Source organism: Pelodiscus sinensis, chromosome 1, assembly GCF_049634645.1.
Source record: "Pelodiscus sinensis isolate JC-2024 chromosome 1, ASM4963464v1, whole genome shotgun sequence".
Taxonomy (NCBI): Eukaryota; Metazoa; Chordata; order Testudines; family Trionychidae; genus Pelodiscus; species Pelodiscus sinensis.
In genome coordinates this window covers 228,872,034-228,892,698 of record NC_134711.1, presented here as the reverse complement: position 1 = coordinate 228,892,698, position 20,665 = coordinate 228,872,034, and the positions used below count along the sequence as shown (strand labels likewise).

Here is a 20,665-nt window from a genome sequence, read left to right as displayed (position 1 = left end):
CTGTGGAAAAATGTGGTTTAAAAAATATGCCTAGCATCATATGGTAACTTTGTAGGTGAGGCAAGGATAGAATCCTGTTCTCCAGCAGGGCAATCAACTGCCTTAACATAAGACCATCCTTTCTTTTCCTCCCTCTCTCACAATAGTTTCCAAATTCCAGTAAAGCAGCAGTTCTACAGACAGTAGGCTTATGCATTGCACAGTCTTGATTCATTCTCTGAGCAGTGTCCATTCAATTTGTTGAATGAGGCAGAAGTCTGGTGGAAAAAAATAGTATGCAATCATATAGTTAAAGCATCAGAGAAGTCCTGTGACACCTTATAGACTAACAGATTTATTGGAGCATAAGCTTTCATGGGCAAAGACCCACTTCGTCAAATGAATGTAGTAGAAATTCCAGAGGCAAGTATAAATATACAGGCATAAAAAAAGAGTACCAATCAAGAGAAAGGTTAGAGATAAGGTCAGTTCAGTCAGGGAGGATGAGGCCCCCTTCTAGAAGCTGATGTGGAGGTGTGAACACCAAGGGAGGAGAAACTGCTTTTGTAGTTGGCTAGCCATTCACCCTATACCGAAAAACTACTGACCACTATGCCTACCTACATGCTTCCATCCTGGACACACCACACGATCCGTTGTCTACAGCCAAGCACTAAGATTCAACCACATTTGCTCCAGCCCCTCAGACAGAGACAAACACCTACAAGATCTTCACCAAGCATTCCTGAAACTGCAATACCCACCTGAGGAAGTGAGGAAACAGATTGACAGAGCCAGCCATGTACCCAGAAGCCGCCTGCTGCAAGACAGACCCAACAAAGAAAATAACAGAACACCACTGGCCATCACCTACAGTCTCCAGTTAAAACCTCTCCAACGCATCATCAGTTATCTACAAACCATCCTGGACAATGACCCCCCACTCTCACACACCTTGGGAGGTAGGCCAGTCCTCTCCTACAGACAACCTGCCAACCTGAAGCAAATTCTCATCAGCAATTATATACCACACCACAGTAACTCTAACTCAGGACCCAATCCCTGCCACAAACCTTGGTGCCAACTCTGCCCACATGTCTACACCAGTGACACCATCACAGGACCTAACCACATCAGCCACACCATCATGGGCTCATTCACCTACACATCTATCAATGTAATATATGCCATCATATGCCAGCAATGCCTCTCTGCCATATACATCAGCCAAACTGGACAGTTCCTACGTTAAAGCATAAATGGACACAAATCAGATATCAGGAATGGTAATATACAAAAACTTGTTAGAGAACACGTCAATCTTCCTGGACACACAGTAGCAGATTTTAAAGTAGCCACCCTGCAACAAAAAAAACTTCAAAAACAGACTTCAAAGAGAAACTGCAGAGATACAATTCATCTGCAAATTTGACACTATCGTTTTAGGATTAAACAAAGACTGAATGGCTAGCCAGCTACAAAAGCAGTTTCTCCTCTCCTGTTCACACCTCCACATCTGATGCTAGAAGTGGGCCTCACACTCCCTGTCTGAATTGACCTCTTTATCTCTGACCTTACTCTTGATTGGAACTCTTTTCTTATGCCTATATATTTATACCTGTCTCTGGAATTTCCACTACATGCATCTGACAAAGTGGGTCTTTGTCCACGAAAGCTTATGCTCCAATAAATCTGCTAGTCTGTAAGGTGCCACAGGGCTTCTTGTTGTTCATATAGTTTAAAGATTCACAGATTCCATGATCAGAATGAACCATTCTGGTTATAAGGTATGTCCTGTATAACATAGTCCATACAATTTATCCCAGATATTTCCTGAAGTACATCTAACCTTGATTTTAAAATTGTCAGTGAGGGAGAATCCATCAGGATCCTTATTTCCAGTGCGAATTTGTCTTCAGCTTATGCCATTGGACCATGTTATACCTTTCTCTTTAGCAGAAAAAAAGTGCATTATTAAAAACTGGTTTCCTATATGGGCGACTATAAACTCTAATCTAGTCATCACTTAACTTTTTCCTTAAGACACATGGATTGAGCTTTTTGAGTCCATCATAAAGCATGTTTTCTAATCCTTTAATAATTTTTGTGGGTCTTCTCTGAACCATCTCCAATTTATCAACATCCTCTTCATTGAAGGCACCAAAACTGGAGACATTATTCCAGTAGTAGTAGTGTTATGTCCATACGAAGCACACAAGCTCTTTTAAAGGGGAGAAGGCAGTACGCCACATTTATTGAGACTACAACAGTTAGCATATGCTTTTCACTCTCTCACTCTCACACACACGCTCTCTCTCTTTATCTTTCGCTCCCATTCTCCCACCAGTCGATGTTCTAGTTACCAATCCAGAGTCTGGATCAATCGAGTGGCCAGCCAGATTGATCGCAGAGCGGAGCCGGGCTTTGTCGGTCGCAATCTGATACTCCTGGAATTGGTGGCAAAATGAACCCAAAGTCCCATAGCAAAGCACCCTGTTCTTATATAATCCTCTTTCCTCTGTTGAAGTCTATGGATTTCGCTGTCAGCTTGTGACTGGTTACTCCTTAATTGATGTTATCTTTTGACGTTAACATTCCAAAACACCGCCGAGAGGCTCAGCCTGTCCTGGATTACTTAATCAGTTGTTTTTAGGGGTGCCAGCTCCACCTTAGTCGTCAGTCTGCCAATCCCTGATCATGGATACGCACTGATGGTTCTTTGGTGTCGGTAAGTCTCTTCGCCCCCTCTTCTCTTGACCATCTGGTTTTAACAATGGCCTTCACACCTCATCTTTCTGATTATACATTCTTCATTCACATAAACAGTCTTTCACATATACAAACAGCAGTGTTTTTTATTGAGCAAAAGCAAAAAGCATTGTAAATTAAACCTTACTAAATCTTGTAATCAATACAGTTCACATTGAAGGCCCGGGCCTTCAATATTTCTAATCTCATTAACATAGAGACAATACAAAATCCTGTGTCTCAATTACTAAACCTTAAAACAAAGAAATGTATATTTAACTAAAGGGCCTAGTGGTCTGTCAGATGCATTTCTACCAATGAGGGTGGCTGGCAGGATAAAATTAAGTCATACATTACTACATTATTGAACCTGAAATACAAATATAAAATCCCACTGCTACAGTAGCACCAGTGCCAACTAGATGTAAAACGAATTTATTCTTACTGGCCTTTTGGCTATCGGGTCAGATTGGGAGTCTTTCCCAAGTTTCTTTCTTTGGTGACTCTCCAACACACATTGATATATCCCATCTTTTTAGAGACTCACTTTGGATTTTCTGGTTTGGCTCATCACAACATTAAATTTGCCCATTTAAAGGGAAAATTTGTGTTTTTCTTCATTTTCTCCCCTACACATCTGTCTCTGGAGATATCGTGGATTCATCCTTAAAGTTTTTAGAAAATAAGATCTTCCTCAATTAATAGACAAAAGTTTTTATCTTTTCTAGGATGAGCCAAGTGATGCATATCTGAAAGGAAGTCACTAATCAGATATAAGTAGGGTCCTACCAAATTCATTTTGTCTCTGTCAATTTCACAGTCACAGGAATTTCAAAGTCATAAATAAAACTGAAATGTCAGGATGTTGTAATTGTAGGGGTCCTTTACCAAAAAAGGAGTGGTATTGATGTGAAGGTATTGTAGGGAGTGTTGCAGTATTGCTATCTTTATATAGCTAGTGCTGCCTTCAGAACTGGGGAGCTGGAGAATAGTTGCTTCTGACCAGGAGCCCAGCTCTAATGCAGAGGTGCCACCAGAAACAATTCAAAAGTAAGGATGATATGTTATGGTATCAGGGTCCCTGTAAGCTGCACAGCTACCTAATAAGCCCTGTGCAAGGGCTCACGGGTGTCTGTGCATAGAGCTGCCATGACTGGAGAAGAGGCGCGCACTACTCTGGCCTCATCAGCAGGGTCAGAATAAAAAAGGGGCTTTGGGGCTGTAGCCTTAAGGCTAGTAACCTTAAACAGGATTAATATTGCTATAGAAATTCTTGGTTCCTATTCACCTTTCAATACACATAGCTCATTAATGCTAATCTGAGTTATGAGCACATAAAAAGAAGAGTATAAATTATCCTTTTGTTTTCCATCATTTGTAAGAATAACCAGCAAGAGGCAGTAAATAAAACATTTTGATGAACTTCCAGAATCAGCTTTGATTTGTAAAAGTCTAGAAAATTTCCTTTGAAAATTAATAATTAGTTTATCAAAGTATTAAATTAATAGCTGTAACAAAGACTGATTTTCAACTTTGATTTATAAAATCAAAGGCTCACTTTTCCCATGTCCATGGTTACATATTACAGAAGAATAGGTTGTATAATATGGCAGGTTTAGAATGTTGGTGACCCACATCTTATAAAAGGTCAGGATTTAATTTAACTTAAAGTTGCAAGATATTTATGCAAAATTTAAACTAGACTTAAGAAATTGCTAGTAGAAATTTGTCTCTTGCAAAATTTAGAACCTGATTCATGAAAGAGTGCTTTCCTGAATAGAGGCTTAAGCATGTGAGTTGAGACCTTAATTGGTACTATAAATTACAGTTTTTATGTCTATTTTCAAGACAAATAATCTGACTTCTAGTCATCTAGTTGTAGAAAAATTGTTTATCTGTTAAAGTATTTTTCCTAAGAACTGGTAGTTCTTCATGTATGCATAGATCCCATTGTAGGTGTGTATGCGCTACGTAGGTGTAAGCTTGGAATCTTTTGACTATCAGTGTCTGGGGGGGCTCTGTGTGTGCCCTATTCCTTTTCGTGCACCCATACAAGGAATAAAGGGCAGAGTGGCCATGCCCGTCCCTCAAATATTTCTGTGCCTGTGGTGTGAAACAGAATCTGGCCTGTGGCTCAACCCACTTCTGATATATGTAACTCTTCTCAGGTGAAGAAATATCTTCTTCAGGTCTCCCATTAGTTAATTTCTTCATTTAACTTTTTTTGATCTTACTCTTCCATCCTGACAGAAAAAAATAAATTAATACAGATGGAGGAAATCCTCCTGGACATCCCACTGTATAGCAGGGCAAGGTGCTTTGCGGCAACCAGTAGCTATAGTGTACTTCAGGAGTGCTCAGATGTCATTGCACTGCAATCCCTTTCTGACAACAAAAATTACTACATGACCCCAGGAAGGGAGACCGAAGCCGAAGCCTGAAACCCTGCTACCCTGGGTAGGGGGACCAAAGCATATGGGTTTTAGCACCAGGTAGAGACCTTAACCTGAGCCCCACTGCCCAAATTTTGGCTTTATCCCTGGGCCCCAGTGCTCTGGCTACAGCATCTGGCTCCAGCAAGTCTAACACCAGCCCTGGTGACTCTGTTGAAATGGGGTCATGACCCATTTTGTGTCCTAAATCACAGGCTGAGAAACACTGGTATATTCAAAACTCACTGGGTTCAAACCCTGTCTTTCTTCATTGTATTAAAGGCCATCGTAGATTAACAAAGCAGATGCCTATTTTATTTTGGAAAACCATCCTTGTATCCCCAATTAAGTATACTATCTGCTGCTCTTTTTGTCCTGCACTCAGAAATCCTGGGATGTGAAGGTCAAACTATACCTCTTAGAGCAATCCATGGGGGTAGCTTTGAAGGATGTCTGCATTCCTCAATCCAGACAGTAACTGAGAAGTTTATCTTAGGCACGTGTTCTGACGATCTGGTTCTAGAGGAAAAGGACAGTGAAGAAGGAACCAAAACCATCTGTGCAGGCACTAGCATCACTGACCTTTGCTTGATGCCAAAGTCCTCCATGCCAATTGGGGAAGAGAGACGCAACTCCATCTTCCAGAGCAGAAAGGCATGCCTGCACCAAGTGAAAACACAGCTTGGAGAGGCAATATGTGTATCCTGCAGAAAGAATTCTGGACTGAGAAAGAAACCCTCAACATCAACAAAGGATAGTACTAAGATAGCAGCACCACCGTCTGTGGCAAGGAAGACAGGCCCAATAATATCAATGCTGAAACCCATGCCAGCACTAGAGCCAAAATGCTTCCCAGTACCAAGATATACCTTCAAGCCTCACTCACTGCTCCTCTCAGTGCAGATATTGGCACTATTCCATTCCCAAAACACCCGCCTCTCCGAAATTATGAAGGAGTCTTGGGTTCTAGTTACTTCATTACAAATTCACCTGAAAACAACACAAATACCTTAATTTTTTCTTATGATTTTTAATTAGCCATTTTACTAAATAGTACGCTTCACAGATGTATCTTTTTGTAGGTTTAGTAAAAATTACTTTTAACTCTTTTTGGCATGAATCTCATTACATGTCAGACCCCACTAAAAATTTTTGCAGCAAACATTTAAGAAATATAACTTTTTAATTGCATGTCTCCAGTTTAAAAAAAAATCCCAGTATTGTTAGCACCTTGTGTTCTAAAAATGGTTGTGAAATGTTACTATTTAAAATCTTTTTTTTTAAAGGGGAAAAGTGTAGTTACAAAATGGCTGTTTTCTTTTTCCAGACAGATCTTGACTACGTACACAGTGTTGTAGCAAGCCTGGAGAAAGAGTAAGTTTGGGGATTTGTTTTATTTTCTTAACAAAGCTATGCTTTGAGGGAAATATTTTGGTTACTTCCTTATTTTCCTCAAGGTGGTTTTGGTTTTAGAAAAAATGAGCACATGAAGACAAATCAAGGAAAAGTAATTCAGAAGATTAAACTGTAAAACAGTAAATGGGATTAAATGGATTTGGCATGACAAAAATGGATTGGTTTGGCATCTGCATTCATTTTCTCCTATGCAGTAGTATGCTCAAATTGAAGTGTAGAAGGGAAAGCCCAGGTATTTAATAAATTGATATTATATTCTGGTTAATGTAATAGAATTAGATAACAGGGACTGTTTGGGAAGACTCACTTAAAAATAACTTTTATGCTAGTTTTGTTTTATGTTGCTTATTTAAAAAATTAATCTGCTATATTATGCTGTCAAATTAAGAATGTAATTTTACTAGACATAAATCCTGCAAATCATAAAAATTAAAAGATGAGGTTTCGTTCTGATGTTCTTTGAAGGTATAATTATGCATTTGTTCCAGATGATTACAAATATATTTTATGTGGACACAGTAACTGCACCAATAATAAATAGTCCCATTGCACTTATTCACTTGATGTTTCTGATGATAGATTTTCTACAGAAATCAGTTCTGGCTTGGTGGAAATAATATCCCCGCCTGCATCTTACTATCCTGATTTAACAAATTTAAAAGAGACATTTGGAGACTCAAAAGAGAGAGTCAGGTAAGATTTTTTTTCCCTTAGACTTTTCTTGTTTATGTAATGCCAGACTGAGTTCTGGAAATATTTTTGTATAATCTTGAAGTACAGGCAGTCCCTGACTTACGCGGATCCGACTTATGTCGGATTCGCACTTACGAACGGGGCTTTCTCACCCCGGAGCTCGCAGGCAGCGGTCCCGCCACCTCGACTTCCGGGGCGAGAAAAGCTGCTCCCGGTGCCCCTGGTCTGCTGGGGACCGTCTCCAGCAGACCAGGGGCACCGGGAGCAAAGCCGCAGCAGCGGCGGGTTCCCACGCTTCTGAAGCTTTGCTCTGGCCTGGGGCAGAGCAGCTGGGGTGCTGCCGGGTTGGTCCAGTAGTGCCCAGAGCAGCCAGAGCAAAGCCTCAGAAGCGCGGGACCCTGCCGCGGCTGCGGCTTTGCTCCCGGTGCCCCTGGTCTGCTGGGGACCGTCTCCAGCAGACCAGGGACACCGGGAGCAAAGCCGCAGCCGCGGCACGGTCCCGTGCCTCTGAGGCTTTGCCAGAGCAAAGCCTCAGAGGCGCGGCACCCCGCTGCCGCTGCGGCTTTGCTCCCTGTGTCCCTGGTCTGCTGGGGGAGAGGGCCGCAGCTAGTGTGGCCCCCCCCCCAGCAGACCAGGCTTTTGTTGTGGACCCTGGGGCAGAGCAGCTGGGGCGCTGCCGGTTGGTCCCGCAGCGCCGCTCTGGTCACTACTGGACCAACCCGGCAGCACCCCAGCTGCTCTGCCCCAGGCATCCTGATTCAGCTGCTGCTGGTCAGTTTCAGCAGCGGCTGAATCATGATGTCTGGGGCAGAGCAGCTGGGGTGCTGCTGGGTTGGTCCAGTAGTGCCGAGGAGCGGCGCTACTGGAGCAACCCAGCAACACCCCAGCTGCTCTGCCCCAGGCGTCCCCACGTCAGCCGCTGCTGAAACTGACCAGCGCTGACTACAGGAAGCCCGAGGCAGAGTTGCTCTGCCCCGGGCTTCCTGGAATCAGCCGCTGATCAGTTTCAGCAGCGGCTGAATCTGGACGCCAGTTCCGACTTACATACAGATTCAACTTAAGAACAAACCTACAGTCCCTATCTTGTACGTAACCCGGGGACTTCCTGTAATGTAGAAACTAAGGCTCTAATTCTTGAAAGAAAAACACACAAGTGAATCCCAATGAAGCACTGCCTGCGTGTGTTTTTTTTTTTTCCTTGGGTGTAGAAGCCTATTGTTAAGTTTTGTGGTTTTTGTTTAATGAGGTGGGAGTCCAGAATATAACAGCGCAGAAGATTCTTGTTATTTAACGTCATGTTGGTTGTCTGTTCTTGTTTTCTGTTTTCCTTCGTGCTGTCAGGAATAAAACTATATTCAGTAATATTTGAAGGGTAGCTGTGTTAGTCTGGATCTGCAAAAGCAACAAGGAGTCCTGTAGCACTTTATAGACTAACACATGTATTGGAGCGCAAGCTATCATGGGCAAAGACCCACTTCATTAGATGCATGTAGTGGGTCTTTGCCCACGGAAGCTTATGCTCCAATACATCTGTTAGTCTATAAGGTGCTACAGGACTCCTTGTCGTTTATTCAGTAATATTGTTTAGTTACCAATATATTTTTAGAGAAAGCTCAAATAGCTGCAAAGGATCCAGTTTAGTTGGGCCATTCCTCTTGCTGTGTTGCAGCATACATGGGGTGAATTGACCTGGTTGAGGTTGTTGTTTTTTTCCTGCCAGATGGAAGCTTTTCTGAGGGAATAATGCTGGATCTAATTGTTCTTACATTCAAATAATATGTAATAACTTGTCATCTTTTATAATACAATTCATGGTATTGTGAAATAATTTTTAGTTTATAATTCCTTGGCCTTTTTAACATTTAATTTCAGATGGCGAACAAAGCAAAACTTGGATTATTGTTTTCTTATGATGTATGCCCAAAAAAAGGGCATTTATTATATTCAGGTAAATCTCTTTTCTTTGATGCTATTCAAAAAAGCCTGAAATACCATGGTGATGGGAACATCATAAAAAGCAAAGTAGATATAAATAGAATGACTATATATTTGGAAGGTTATTGCAATTATGGTTATTATAGTATAGTGAATGTGTGTAAATTGAATTACTTGCACTGGCTAAACCAGAAACCTACTGTATAAACTCAAACATAAGTCCGTTCATAAAATGACCCCCACCAAAAATGTCACAGGAAAAAAATGTTAAGTCAATGACCTATTTATAAGCTGACTCCAGTGTACAGACTTCCAGTCCCACCTCATCACTGTCTGCATGGACTGAGGGACATGCTGGCTGCAGGAACATAGTCTTTCAGCTCCCAGTGGCTGCTGTTCGCTGTTTCTAGCTGATGGAAACTGAGAGGTTCCACGCATGCAGCCAGACATTCCTCAGCCCACGCTGCTTCCTGCAACTTCCATTAGCTAATGGGCTCCTGTCCACTGATCTTCTACGTTGGCTTTATGTAGCTCAGCCATACGGTCTGCCCTGCCTGCTTGCCACTGCAATCCTAGTGCTGGCTGCAGGCACTGGACCTTTCATCTCCCATAGGCAGGAGGTAGGGAGGAAAGGACAGGTGCTGCTTCCTGTCCCAGTATAGGAGGAGTTGGGAGAGGGATGACCTGGCCCATGTCTTTGCTAAGCTCATCTCTTCTTCTCTTCCACATAGGTAGAAGTAGCTTTGACACCTTCCTGCCAGTGCAGTGTCAAAAGGCAGCTAATTTATTCAGGCTGCTGCTGGCCACTGACATAACTGCATCCTTCTCTTCTTCTCCTCCCCTGCTACAGCCTGGGCAGGAAAGAGTTAAGCCTAAAGGATGCATTGCGTGCTAGGGCCCGTGGATCTGGTGGGTGAAGAGGATACTAAGGCACTGCCCTGGGGTAGTTGAGGAGCCCGCAGATTTGGGGTGTGAACAGGTTGGAAATTACTCCCCCTCCACCCACCCAGTACTCCAATGCTTAGCTGACAGGTGGAGAGACTTTCCCGTGCCAGTGCTGTGCAGGGCTTTGGCACGTGCAGGTCCTGGCCAGTGCCCTGAGCTAGAGAGTCTTTAGTTTTCCTGGGATGCCTGCGCAGCCAGAGGCAGTAGGGCAAGGAAGGAGCCTGCTTGCCAGGCTGCTGGTGAGTGACCAGGTCTGGTTCTCAGCATAAAGTTGTAAGTGGGACCAGCCCTACTAGTGGGAATATGGAGAAGCAGTGGGGCTCGGGAGGCAACGAGGCAAAGCAGGGAGAAGATAGTGAGAGGGAGAACATGTAAAGGGCTGATGGGTGTGCAACAGAGGTGACACGTAACTAGCTCCTGCCTGGTGTGGGTCCACCTTCACCAGCCACAGTAGTACACAGACAATGCCACTTGGAAACTGGATGGGGACAGGACCCTGCTGGAGGAGAGCTGGTATGCAGCTGGGCTGCGTGGATGGAGCAACAGGGGGAAGCAGCCAGCCTTGTGCGCTGGATCTTTGCCCTATCACCAGCTTTGCACATCCACTTCCATAGTCAGTCACTAGACTCCCACACTTGCTGCTGGTGGGAAGGCAGCTGGTGAGCAGATATCTGGCCACCAGCTGGATCCACCAGTACTAATCTGAGGGAGTGGGGCTGGAGGACAGAAAATATGGGATAATTTGCCTGTTTTTAAGAAAAGGCAGCACATTTGCAGAACTGTCCCTTTAAAAATGGGACATTTGGTCACCCTACATCTTCACTTCTTTATCAAATACATTTAAGGCTAGAGCTGCTATTAGTAAAAGAGCAGCATGTTTTCTTCAAGCAACATTTTGTGCCATGATTGCCCCCTACTGACACACAAAACCACCTGATCACAGTATGGGACTTCTATTTTTACACAGAGAAAAAGAAGAAAATTATGGGTCCCAAAATGAAAGTGAATTAAAATGAGATTTAAAAAAAAATTGACACATTTTTTTAAATGGGTGAAACTTTGTTATGGTTTGATCTACAGCTGTATTCAAACTGTGTGAATGCACCCTCCCTTTATGATAATTGTAAGATACAGCTAAGGAGTTACAACTAAAACAAGGTTTATTAGATTTTGCCCAGAAACTAGCACCAAAGTTCCCCTGGGTATTTTGACCAGGTGTCTGAAAGAACACACACAAACTAAAAACAGAAAGAAAGGCAGAGTTAAAAAGAAAGTCAAGTGATAATTCCTGTGAGCACTTGATTGTGGAAAAAAGCTAGGGAAAGAGTTTTGATCTGGTGTTGGCTTATAGATGCTTGGGGTTGTAAACTTAAAAAACGTTCCCTTTTGCTTTTTGTACCTCCTGCATTCAGACCAGCAGGATTCTGTACAAGCCTTGCAAATAAACAAGATTGCATTAAGGAGATTACCAGACTCCATCAGTTTTACTTGCAATTGGAACATCACCAGAGCCCCAAAGTTTGAATAGCTGCTCATATCAAAGTGGGGCAGCAATACCAACATTGCACCCTACATTTACTGTTTAACAATGGCATTAGAGAATGATGATCTGATTGGCCTTTCAGTTACATTTATTTATACATCTTTATGGTATAATCTATTAAAAGCTAACAAAATAACAAAAGTGTAAAATTCCTTTTCTTTATTCAGATTTTACACAATATACTTAGTCCCTTCAGTGTTGTCTTGTAGTATGTGTTTTTAGGATGGTTAAGGCACATAAACTTCGTCTTTCTATCTCACAATACACTAATGGATGCAGTTATAAGACAGTAGTTAAGCTGTTAGTAAGATGTGGTCCTGTCCTTGGATTTTTACAGCACCTACCACAATGGGGTTCTTATCTGGACTGGAACCTTTGAATGCTACCATGATACATATAGTAAATAACAAGTAATGCACTTTATGGACTATTTTATTCTCACACTGTGGCAAATCACTCAAACATATTCTTACCATTTATATTTGTGACAATAAATCCATGAAGAATTAAAAAATCAATGAGATTAATCCATTTTTATATTTGTTTTTTTTAATTTAACTTTACTAGTCCTCACAGTTGACATGCCATTTTATATATACAGCTTTGTTGCTGTCAAGTTTGTCTTAGAATATTAGAGACACAGAGTAAATGAGGTAATATCTTTTATTGGACCAGCTTCAATTAGATTTGAAATAAGAGCTCTTTATAAACTTAAAAGCTTGTTTCTCTCACCAGCAGAAGGTGTTCCAGTAAAAGATCACCTCATTCACCTAGTGTGTGTTATGCCATTTTGTAAACTATCGTGTAGTCATCTGCTATGATGTCAGTTTTGTTACAAATAATACATATATTCACATGAAGTAAAGCAGGAATACAGCCAATTTGTCTATATCCGGAAACTCACAATAAGTCATTTATGTGCCTGCAAACAAAATACGCTATAGGAAGAGATGTATGTATGGGTACTAGTATTCAGCATATCCACTACAGGCAACAGCTGTAAACGGAAGTGGGCAATTTTGGGGATAGAGTCCAAAACTCTCACTATGGAACATTTTACTTTTTTTAAAAAATGGTTTAATCATGCCAGTATTTGCTTCATAAGCATAATTCTAAAATGGAAATTATGCTGCTTTGAGTTATATAAACATTTTTATGCTTATTTTCTGTGGTGATCATTTTCTAAATTTGCTGAGATAATTGCTTTTGAGGGAATGGGATTATAACTTCTGTTTTCAAGCTGTTATTTTTATTGGCCCTTATAAAATGAATGAAATAGATGCTTAGTTTTCCATCTAAGAAATGTGCTAGGGCAAATAACAAATAAAACATTCTAGAAGTGAAAAAATGGTGCTTTCTCTTTTGCTGGAGTTTTGTTTTGTGCCAAAAAGTAGTAACTTCAAGCAAATTCACAACAGTAGTGTACTAAAGTATTCAATATTGATACAGATTTATGAGCAAGGATTAGAGAGCACTGTTGATATTTTGTAATTTAGCAGCAGTTAAATACACCCTCAATGGAATCTTTATCTGGGTATTATATACTTTTAAAGAGAATTTAAAAAAAAAAGTCTAGTTAACTCTTATCTTGTCCCAAATAGTTGGTGTATACATACCTGGATTTTTATTAAAAAGAGTTTCCAAGTAAATTATCCTCAAATAGGTGGCCTGTGGTCAGTCATGCTTTTACAGCAATAATTCTTGTATATGATACCTGGATACAAGCGTGGTGATTGCACTAAAAATCTATGGATAAATACACATAAGAAGTATATTTTATGACTACTTTTTCTTTGCTATGCTACCTTTTGCTTTGCTTTTTCTGCTTTGTGTTAATACAAATGTTTGATTCCTCTAGCTTGAAGATGACATTGTTGTCAAGCAGAATTACTTCAGCACGATAAAAAATTTTGCACTTCAGCTCTCGTCTGAAGATTGGATGATTTTAGAATTTTCTCAGCTCGGTTTCATTGGTAAGAAAAATATCCTGTTCAGTAGTTTGAAAAGAAAAAATTCAACCAGTGGTTACTTAAAACTACCTTCTTTATTACTGAAAATGGCACAAGGAATAAAAGCAGATTGACTTGTATTGCTATATGCTGTAACTATACATTACAATAATTGTGGCTACCTATAGATCAGGCTGGGCAAAAGGGCCTCTGTAGGCCGGATCCGACCCGCCAAGCGGGTTGATCAGGCCCCTGGAGGCCCTGCTGCTTCCCCCTTCCCCCAAGTCCTGATTGGTCTGGGGGCGGGAGGAGTGTGCGAGGTTTCCTCTGCCCTACTTTTACCCTGACAGGAGCACATGACAAGGCGTGAGAAGGCTTCGCATGCTCCACCTCCCCAGGCCAATCAAGGTCATAAAAATTATTCTCTTTTGCAAAAAGTTTCTATCCTTGTCCTCCTGCTGCCACTTTGAGCAACCATGTGACTTCCAGAGCATGCCCCCAAATACCACTTATTGTTTATAATGTTTATAATGTTTAGATAAAGACAAAGTCGAGAGAGAAAATACACACTCCAGTATCTTAGATTCTGTCATGAAAATAAATTTGTTGCCTACTGTATATAATAATGAGATTTTACTGACACACACAAAATTTACATAAATGCAACTGAAAAAAATTTCAAAGGGATTTAATGGTTTGAAATCTGATACTACAGTCACAGTCTGGTTTGATCTAATTTAACCATAATGAACTAGGCCCCCACAATGATAAATTGGAAACTAATTCGGAGAAGCTATGACAGTTTTCCATTAGTTAGTCAGCATCACTGATTCCAATTCAAGTATCATTAGCTGAACACACAACAGGAAGAGGAATCTGAAATGTGGCTAGTTAAATATAATCCTGAATGTTTTTCCTTCACTCCCAACAATTCAAATTTGAAGACCTAGTTCTCTACTTGCATACTCGTCTCAGTTCATTGTATTAAGGTAGTGGGAAACAGTGAGGCTACGTCTACACTGGCATGAATTTCCAAAAATGCTTTTAACAGAAAAGTTTTCCGTTAAAAGCATTTTCAGAAAAGCACGTCTAGATTGGCAGGATGCTTTTCCGCAAAAGCACTTTTTGTGGAATAGCGTCTGTGGCCAGTCTAGACGCAGTTTTCCGCAAAAAAGCCCCGATCACCATTTTTGCGATCTGGGCTTTTTTCCAGAAAACAGTACTATGCTGTCTACACTGGCCCTTTTGCGCAAAAGTCTTTTGGGAAAAGACTTTTGCCCGAACGGGAGCAGCATAGGATTTCCGGAAAAGCACTGATAATTTTACAGGAGATTGTCAGTGCTTTTCCGGAAATTCAAGCAGCCAGTGTAGACAGCTGGCAAGTTTTTTCCGCAAAATCGAATGATTTTGCGGAAAAACTTGCCAGTCTAGACACAGCCTGAATGTAAAATTAGACTCTTGATTTCAGAATTTTGTCATTATTTAAAGAGCCTGCTTTCCCTTGAAGTTAGCTTAGTATCAAACATGTTTTTAATATGTTCTTCTCATGCATGTCTTTGATTATGCTCCCTCATAGGAACTGGGGGGAAATATAACCTTTTACTGGGCTGTATAGCAAGCAAACTGGGTGTTAACTGGGTTGAAAACATCAGCCAGCAACCTTTCCCCAAACCAAAATAGCAGAGGTGGTGATCTGTACATTTTATAATGAGCTGGAAGGCTCGAACAACAAACGCACTGGGGAGACAGGAACCTCAACAAATGAGAGGAGGAAATTTTCCAGTTCTTCTTCAGGTGATGTCCCGTGGATGCTCCACGTATAGTTATGGGCTTGTCCTGGCTCCGCAGATCGGAGTTTTTTCTAAGCAGTTGCTAGTCGGGCTGCACATGTGCAACAGGTGTCTCATGTTGCTGGCAGTTTGACTGTTGAGCGTGGTCCGACTCCCTCCCCTCAGTTCCTCTTCTACTGCCCTTGGCCATAGATGGAGTCCTGCCACTTCAGGCACTTTTCTCCTCATAGATAAAACCTTCACAAAAAAACCTACACCTTCACAGCCTGACACCCTCACATAGTCAGCAGCTTCACTAACCTCCCCCGCCTCCAGCCCAACCACCAACACCTGGAATATGCCTGCCTCGCAAGGCTTTAAAAAGTGTGGTGGCTGAAGCAATCCTATCCCAGCCCCAGACAGACACAGCTGCTGTGTCAAATGCTTGGGGGAGGCACACAGTCCTCAGGAATGTGACCATTGTAAAACCCTGCCTGCAAGAGCGAGAGAGGACAGAGAGCTTAGGCTCCTTGTGTCCCGTATGGAGAGGGCTTTACAGCCCCAAGCAGAGGTTGCTCAGGATCAAAGGACACAGATCCCCAAGTGCAAATCAGCCTCCTTGATGCTGAAGGCACATCAAAGGAGCAGGAATTCCCCTCCAGATGCCTGCTGCAGGCTCCATTCCCCAGAATGAATGGGAGGGACCTGGCAGCCTCAGAGTCATCTTCCTCTGCACCGGCCAGGCACAGACAAGCTGCGAGATCTCTCCCCGCACTGGGAGAAACTCACAGACAGCCTCCGGCACGGAAACAGGCACAGGCGGCACCGGATGAAGCAGCGGAGCTGGCTTCAAAGTGGCCCTGCAAACCCTCGGTGCCCATTACAGCAGGACTTTAGCCCACAGGCTAAGCAGATGGGCTTTGAAACAGATGCAGATTGCATGGAGCTAAGGGGGAACTATACCAAGCACAGATGACTCCCCTCCCCCACCTACATCAAGGGAACAGTCCCTGGCACTGTACCCACCCTATTCAGCACCAAAGCAGGGATGGGGATACTCAACAGAGATCTATGATGAGAAGAATGTGTTCTCCTCCCAGCAGGCATCCTTCACTTCATCTCTACAAGGGCACCACTACACCCCATGACTGTATCACCCACAGTGGCACCCAAGCTGGTATTACCCACAGCCACATTGCCAGCGACAGTGGGCACCTTTGGATTGCTGGGCACCACCCAAATACCACTCTATTGCCCCATCCTCAGGAAAAAGGCAACCACCAGTTTCGCCGTCCCACTCTATGGTAGCCATACCTGACTTGGAGGAGGAGGAAGGCCAATTAGCTGATGATCAGGATGACACTCGGCTGGCACAGTCACAAGACAGTCCCACTTTCCCTCCATGGGATGCCATGGTCCTGGATGATGATCACATGATAGTGGACCTGAAACAATTCCAGAACCTTTTTAAGAGGGTTGCTACATCACAAGAAATAAAACGTCAGGAGATTAAGCAGAAACAGCATGATCTTCTGAAGAATATCCACCCATCATCACAGGGCAGAATCTCATTGCCCATGGATGAAGCAATTATGGAGGTCTCTGGAGACATCTGGCAAACACTAGCATTGACTCAGCCGACCTGAAAAAGGCGGACAAGAAATATCTCGTCCCACCTAAAGATCTAGATTTCCCTTTTTCCCATCCTCAGCTAAACTCACTGGCCATCACTGCGGCAAGCCAACGGCCCCTCACCTTAGATCAAATAATGGCAACAAGAAGTACAAGAGGCTAGACCAATTCAGAAAGAAGGTCTCCCCATCTACCACCCTGCAGCTTAGAATAACCAATTACTAAGCACGTCTGGCAAATCACAACTTTGACAGCTACTCCAGACTAGCAGACCTGATAGAGCATCTGCCTGATACCAAAAAGCCCATACTCAGGGCAGTCATATGTGAGGACCACACAACTGCCCATACAGCACCGCTGTCTGATTGATGTGGTGGACACAGCAGCGAGAACAATGGCTACAGCAGTCATGATGAGAAGAACATCATGGCTTCAGGCCATGAGGGTACCAAAAGAACTGCAGTCAAAGATAGAAGATCTCCCCTTTGACGAGCACAAGCTTTTTGCCAGCAACACTGATGAGAATAAGCACAACAGCAAAAACACGCTCACCACCTTGTATACTCTAAGAATGTACACACCACTGTACAGGTGCAGGTGCAATACCCCGTACAATAAAAGCAGGGACTCGTATTACAACCGTACTCAATACAAACCAAATGAGTACAATCGCACCAGGCAACATACCCAGAGGAACCACAAACAACAACCATGTCCCTCTGGTGGCCAGACCTTGAAGCAGCAAATTTGAAACATTGATTGAGGGCATGCCCAACCTCCCCAACCATCCAGTGCAACGAGACCAAAACCATCTATTCAACCATAGATTACGCTCATTCCTTCATCATGGGCCTCCATAACATCTGAACAGCGAGTCACAGAAATGATCCGCATGGGATATTCGATTCCATTCAACTCCCTCCATCATACCCCATCCCTCTTCAGTGACTCATCTCATGAGATACCCCTCAAACAAGAAACCAACCTGCTTCTTCATCTAGGAGGTACCCAAACCATACTGGGGAAGGGGGCTCTACTCCACCTATTTCCTGACCCAGAAGTGTACAGGAGGCTGGAGACCAATCCTAGACCTCTGCAAATTAAAGTTCCTCCGAGAGCAGAGATTCAAAATGGTCACTCTGGCTACAATCATACCACCGCTGTACAGAGGGGACAGGTTCGCAGTCTTTGTCTTACAAGATGCATATTTTCACATTGCAATACAGATGGTTCTTTCATTTTACAGCAGGCGGGGATCATTTTCAATACAAGGTCCTTCTCTTCGGCCTGTCATCTGCCCTGCGAGTATTCCCCAAAGTCCTAGCACTTGTGGCTGTATACCTTACCCAACAGGGGGTAATGATTTCTCCCTACCTCGATGACTGCTTACTGAGAGGTCGTTCACAAGGGGAAGTGATCAACATAACAAAGACCAAGCGACCATTCAACCTGCTGGAGCTCTTAATCCACAAACAGAAATCAACACTCAATCCAGTTCAGGACTTAGGGCATCTAGTCTTGCTGCTATGAATTCTATCAGCCAGGGCATACCTTCCACAACATGGGTTCCAGACTATTTGAGATTTAGTTCTTGCCCTCACCGCAAACCCATCCGCCACAGTCTGTACTTGTCTTAAACTCGTGGAGTACGTGGCGGCCACCACATATGTGATACAGTATGCGTGCCTCCATTCCCATGCCTTACAGCATTGACTAGCATTGGTTTACATGCCCTCATGTCATTCGTTGCAAAAACTGGTGCTTGTGCCAAAGCAAGTACTGCAGTCGCTCAACTGGTAGACATGTCCACACAACCTCTTAACTGGAATCCCATTTTTACAGGAGGAGCCTGCCATTCAAATTACCACAGACGCTTCACTACTGTGTTGGGGTGCACACTTCCAAAGCAAAACTGCTCAGGGCAAATGGCTGCCAAACGAGGCTCTGTTACACATCAACATTCTGGAGCTCGGGGCTGTAAGAAATGCCTACAGGCACTTTGACCCTTCCATAACCAATTGCGCAGTTCGTGTTCTCACAGATAGCACCACCACTGCCTATTACATAAACAGGCAGGGGGGGAGCGTGTCCCAGAGCTCTGCGCACAGAGGCAATTTGCCTCTGAAAGTGGTGCATGAGGCACAGTGTTACCCTGAAAGCCATGTACTTACCAGGGGTCAACAACACCATGGCGGACTCCCTAAGCCACAACTTTACAATTTACCATGAGTGGGAACTCCACCAAGCAGTCACAGATATTGTCTTCCACAAATGGGGCTATCCCAGCATGGATCTCTTCACTACACCACCAAATGTCCCCAGTTGTGCTCTTGAACAGGACTGGGTGGGGGATCTAAGGGAGATGTTTCTCCTTACATGGGATGAACCATTATATTATGTCTTTCCCCCAATTCCATTGATTCCTAGGGTGTTGTGCAAAAATTCAGCTTAATGGCGCTCGGGTTATTTTGATAGCTCCGCTTGGTCCAGACAGATTTGGTATCCAGCCCTTCAGGACTTGTCTCTCCAACAAGCTCACTCACTATCACTTTGCTACAACCTCCTATTCCAGAATGGAGGCAAGCTGTGTCACCCAAAACCGCAGTCGCTATATCTCTGTACATGGCTCCTCGAGGGTTCCATGACCATAAGGCTCAGTGTTCTGAGCAGGTGAAGGATATTCTACTACACAGCAAGAGACAGTCCACCAAGGCAACTTACCTGCAAAAATGGAGGTATGTCACCTCCTGGTGTCAGCAGACACAAGTCCATCCCAATGAAGCTCTAGTGCAAACCATTCTGGACTACTTACATATCCTGAAGATGGATGGGTTATCCATCTCTTCGATCAGGGTCCATCTTGCTGCCATCTAGGCTTTCCATGAACAGATTGAGGGGGTTTTCATGTTCACAGACCGACTATCACGGAGGTTCCTCAAAAGTCTTCACAATCTGTACCCACCTCATAGTGCTAACCCTTACCTGGGACCTTAAGCTGGTGTTGACTGCTCTCATTAAGCCCTCCTTTGAGACAATGGCTTCGTATACTCTTTCACTATTCACCATGAAAGTTCTCTTCTCATAGCCATTACTTACGCGAGATGAGTCAGTGAAATAGGCACACTAATAGAGGGCCTGCATTATACAGTGTTTAGTAAGGACAAACTGACTTTGAGGCCACACCCAGAGTTCCTTCCAAAGGTCGGCACAAACTTCCACATCAATGAACCCATTGTCTTGCCCGCATTCTTCCCCAAACTTCATGCTTTGATCGGAGAGGCAATGCTGTATTCAAGGGATGTACAAAGAGATTTGGCTTTTTAAAGTGACAGAACCCAAGGCTTTTGCAAGACCCCATGACTCTTTATTGTTTTGACTCGCCTTTCAGCGAATTTCAAAATTGATAGTGACTTGCATTCTCCAATGCCATTTACTCTCTGGTAAACAGCTGCCAACTCTACCGAGAGCCCATTTTACTCGGGCTATTACAGCATCCATGGCATTCTTTAAAAATGTGCCTCTGAGACATTTACTGAGCAGCCATGTGGTCCTCTAACCACACACTCTCTAAATGTTATTCAATAATGTCCCAATTAGAAAAATGATACAGCGGTGGCTACAACA

At 43.1% G+C, this 20,665-nt stretch overlaps 1 protein-coding gene across 3 annotated transcripts in view; it reads left to right on the top strand.

The window, feature by feature from the left end:
• MGAT4A (alpha-1,3-mannosyl-glycoprotein 4-beta-N-acetylglucosaminyltransferase A) overlaps window positions 1–20,665 on the top strand; it is a 125,802-nt gene that overhangs the window by 69,051 nt on the left and 36,086 nt on the right. For all 3 annotated transcript variants that reach the window (XM_075916644.1, XM_075916656.1, XM_006137401.4), the window contains exons 6-9: window positions 6,487–6,533; window positions 7,155–7,268; window positions 9,141–9,216; window positions 13,550–13,664. In XM_075916644.1, coding sequence (XP_075772759.1) covers window positions 6,487–6,533; window positions 7,155–7,268; window positions 9,141–9,216; window positions 13,550–13,664 — 352 coding nt within the window. The remainder of the gene's footprint in view (window positions 1–6,486; window positions 6,534–7,154; window positions 7,269–9,140; window positions 9,217–13,549; window positions 13,665–20,665) is intronic.